This window comes from Miscanthus floridulus, chromosome 16, assembly GCF_019320115.1.
Source record: "Miscanthus floridulus cultivar M001 chromosome 16, ASM1932011v1, whole genome shotgun sequence".
Classification (NCBI taxonomy): domain Eukaryota; kingdom Viridiplantae; phylum Streptophyta; class Magnoliopsida; order Poales; family Poaceae; genus Miscanthus; species Miscanthus floridulus.
Genome location: NC_089595.1, coordinates 44,844,677 through 44,848,578, shown reverse-complemented (window position 1 = coordinate 44,848,578; position 3,902 = coordinate 44,844,677). Strand labels below are relative to the sequence as shown.

The window sequence follows — 3,902 nt, the reverse complement described above, 5'->3', positions numbered from 1 at the left end:
TAAGTACACATATCACGTTTCGAGGAGTCAAACAAACTTAAGTTTGACCAAATCTATATAATAAAATATTAAGATTTATAATATAAAATGATCATCACTAGATTAATCACATCGTATATTTTCATACTAATCTTATTTAAAGATATTAATATTAATATCCATCCTGTTCGTTTATGCTGAAATTTGGCTTATGCTGAAATGTCGTGAGAGAAAAATACCGTTACATGGCTGAAAAGTAGCTCAAACGAACGGGTGCTATTTTTTATAAATATAATCCTCTAAATACGGAGATGCACCCTTATTTTGGGTGGAGGGAGTACGTATTTTTAGACTAACGGGTTAAGCCTACGAAGTGCACGGAGAACAGTCTCGAACACCGACACCGACAGTCCGGTCCAACGTTGTCAGCCACGCGTGGACCGTGGAATGCTGGGCACTCTGGTTCTCCTCGCCGAACGCCGTTACGCGCACACGCCGGCGTCGTGGACACTGCGTTCCATTCAGAGAGCCACTGCATCCACCACTGCGGCTCGACGGAGGGGCCGAGGCTGTTCCCGGAGCGGTCGGCGCCAGTCTTTAGATGTTGAGCGGCGACTCCGCGACTGTGACATGGCGGCGGCAGCGGGTTGCGGTGGTAGCGCCGTGACCTAGATCTCGCGGCTCGGGCTCAGCGGTCCACTTGCCTGGGGGGCGTATCTGGGAACGGAGAGCGCTGGGTGACCGCCGCCGCCCGCTCCGTATCTGGCGCTGATAGGGGCATTGCCGGCTGCGAACGTCGTCACTCGTCAGACCCTTACCCTTGCGCTAGGCACGTCAAGCGGTTGACGACGCTGTCGCAGCAGCAGCAATACGAGGAGAAGATCACTATTCTTCCTTGTCTTTACTCTTCTTAGTTGGTAAGGACATTATTATCCATATTTATTAGTTATTACTGATTCCATGTTTTTTCACAATCGTGAGACCACAAATAAGATGTATTCAGAATTTCAGATAAGGAAGCACACCTAGGTCCATGGCAAAAGTTGTTGTTTCACTACCGGTAACTTGAAGATGATTACATCTAACTATACAAGTTCAATTACATGCTACAACTCATATCATATAGTGACAAATTGAAATGCACACTGTTTACAGATAATTTACATCAGTGTAAACACCCAAAATTGTACTTCTTACCAGCCATATCAACTGATAGGAGGGCCTGGAGTGTTGGTCTTTTGCTTCTTTTCTCCAGCAAGAAGTAAATTGTCAACTGAATGAAGTTGGTGTAGCATATGTTTTATTTGACCATTCAGTCATCAGCTGACAGGAGGGTCTGGACTGCATATTCCATAGTTGGTCTTTTGCTTCTGTCTTCCTCCAAGCAGGAAACTGCCAATTTGATTAGTGTTCTTGCTTGCACATAGTTGACCGGACGATTCAATTTCGAATCCACAAACCCATCAATCCACGATTGTTCCTCCCCTTCAAGTTTAGCAGAAAGCATCCTGACAAGCTTTCTAAGCATATTGTGCACCTCACCTGGACCTTCCACCAACTCCGAAACTCTAGGGCCTATCAATAACTCAAGAAGCACAACCCCATAACTGTATACATCAACTTTTGCTGTGATCGGGAGACTGGAAACCCACTCAGGTGCAATGTAACCTAGTGTTCCTCTTACATGGGATACATTCTGGGTGGAACCTCCTCTGTTTAGTAACTTGGCCAACCCAAAGTCAGTGATCTTGGGCTCAAAAGTTCGGTCTAACAGTATGTTCTCAGGTTTCACATCACAATGGATGACCCACTCTAAGCACTCATGGTGAAGATAGGCTAACCCTTTTGCAACACCTGATGCAATATTGAACCTTCCCTTCCAGTCCAATAAGATATTGCTTTTTTCATTGAACAAAATATTAGCCAGTGATCCATTCTCAACGTATTCAGAGACCAACAACCTATGAGATTCTTCTGAACAAAAGCCCCATATCCTCACAAGGTTCATGTGGTTGATCCTCCCAATTACACTTAGCTCAGGTTGAAACACTTCCTTACCTTCCCTTACATTTTCCAGCCTCTTCACAGCCACTTGCCTATCATCTTCTAGGACACCTTTGTACACAGTGCCTGATGCTCCCCTTCCTAGCTCAACTTTAAATTTTCTGGTCGCTTTCACAAGTTCTCTGTAACTATATCTTCTAAAATTACTAGTCATTACTTTGTAACCTTCCTCAGCTGCCCATAATTCTGATGGCCTAAGCTCTCTTCTCAAAACAAAGAACCATGCAAATGAAATAAAGGAAACTTCAACAACAAAAAATGCAGCTATGAACCCATAGAAGTAAAACCATTTTGATTCTCCTCCACCGGTCTTATGCACATCTGGAAATGGTTCTCTGATGCTTTTGTTCATCTGATCACAGTCAAGGCGATGGGGCACAGAATCAAACACATTGGAATGTGGAATAGGAACATTCGAAACATTAACCCTTGTTGGAAGCTTGAGATATATTGTTCGTACATCAGATGTTGGGTAGGTTCTTCCGCTGAAAAGATAAGCTTTTGGATAGCATGATCCTGTACCTTCCTGATATTGAAAACCTTTACAGGTGCAGTCACTGATGCAAATATTCCTACAAGTTTGAAGAGAAACTGACAGAAGATGTTGCTGATCTGACCCCCAAAAATCTGTATTTGGAAGTTTCACAAATTTCATAGAATTTTTGTCATAGTCATCACAGGTTATGTTGACAATAGCCATACATCCTTCAGTCCAGTTACCTGGGTTTCTCATCGCATAACCTAGTGGGCATGAACATGTTGGTTTAGGTGAGTAATGGCAGATTCCATTAGGACCACATAAACCATGAATATTGCAAGGTTGAGACATTGCTACCATTGAAACTGGCCATGATCCATCTGAATCATTCAGGCTATAGAGACGGAGATTACCATCGGGGTCAAGAGTCATCATCTGATTGTGTGAGAGAGCGATTCTAGTGCGATTGCATCGTGAGGTTGCATCGAGTGGCACTAGGTGATCGAGTTGCAAGCCGATAGTGCTTGTTACTCTTGGAGGTTGCCACCTCCTAGACGGCTTGGTGGTGGTCTCCGTCGAATCCCGGAAGAAGCTTGTGTATGACATTGTGTAATACATTGCGCTTGTGTAGTTGCTCTTGTGATTTGTTGGCTTGTGTAGCTCACTAGTTACCTTCTTGCTAGTGTAGCATAGAAGTAGCTCCCTTGCGTGACTAATTTGGTTTGTGTAACCTCGTTAGCCACATTGTTTAGTTTGTGTAGCTAAGTATTTGCGCTCTCTAATTTGCCATTGGTTGCCTTGTTATTGAGCATTGCTAGTGAACTTAGTTGGCTTTGTGCTTTTGCTTCCTAGCATGTGCAGGAGCTCCCTCGTTACTTGAAATACTAGTGACATAGGTTTGTGTGATCTTGCTCCTAAAATTGAATAGGTGAGCTCTAACTAGCCCGACACCTTTGTTGCATAACAAGGATCTTTATAAGGTGCTTGTGAACTTTGATAGAGGGGTGTAGTCTTAGCTACACTGAATTGTTTTTAATTCCACATTTGTGTCGGTTAGCCGACGTGATTAAATTTAGAACTATTTACCCCCCTCTAGTCACCATCTCGACCTTAGAGTGGTCGACATTGTGTAAGCGTGGTGCTTATATGTTGTTTACCTACGGATACACCCTATATTCTGGGTCATGTGTTAGATCGCAGATGTGACACTCCTGTTGAGTCCTTTATAGTCCACTCCTCGAATATAGGTGTACGTAGGATCCGATTACGAAGGTAGAACGAGCTTTGCCCTCAATCTTCCTTAGTAATATCCCTTCTTGGTTTATGTTGACAATAGCCATACATCCTTTAGTCCAATTACATGGGTTTCTCATCCCATAAC

General features: G+C 43.5%; 1 protein-coding gene across 1 annotated transcript; it reads right to left on the bottom strand.

Annotated features, from left to right (window-relative positions):
- Nucleotides 1-1,256: 1,256 nt before the first annotated feature.
- On the bottom strand, nt 1,257-2,965 carry LOC136514175 (putative receptor protein kinase ZmPK1). Its single transcript, XM_066508171.1, has one exon. The coding sequence runs from the start codon at nt 2,954-2,956 to the stop codon at nt 1,292-1,294; it is 1,665 nt and encodes a 554-aa protein (XP_066364268.1). The 5' UTR covers nt 2,957-2,965; the 3' UTR covers nt 1,257-1,291.
- Between the last annotated feature and the right edge of the window lie 937 nt (nt 2,966-3,902).

Bases quoted from the DNA above. Each gene is read 5' to 3' on its own strand.
- LOC136514175 (XM_066508171.1), bottom strand. From the start codon at position 2,956: ATGATGACTCTTGACCCCGATGGTAATCTCCGTCTCTATAGCCTGAAT.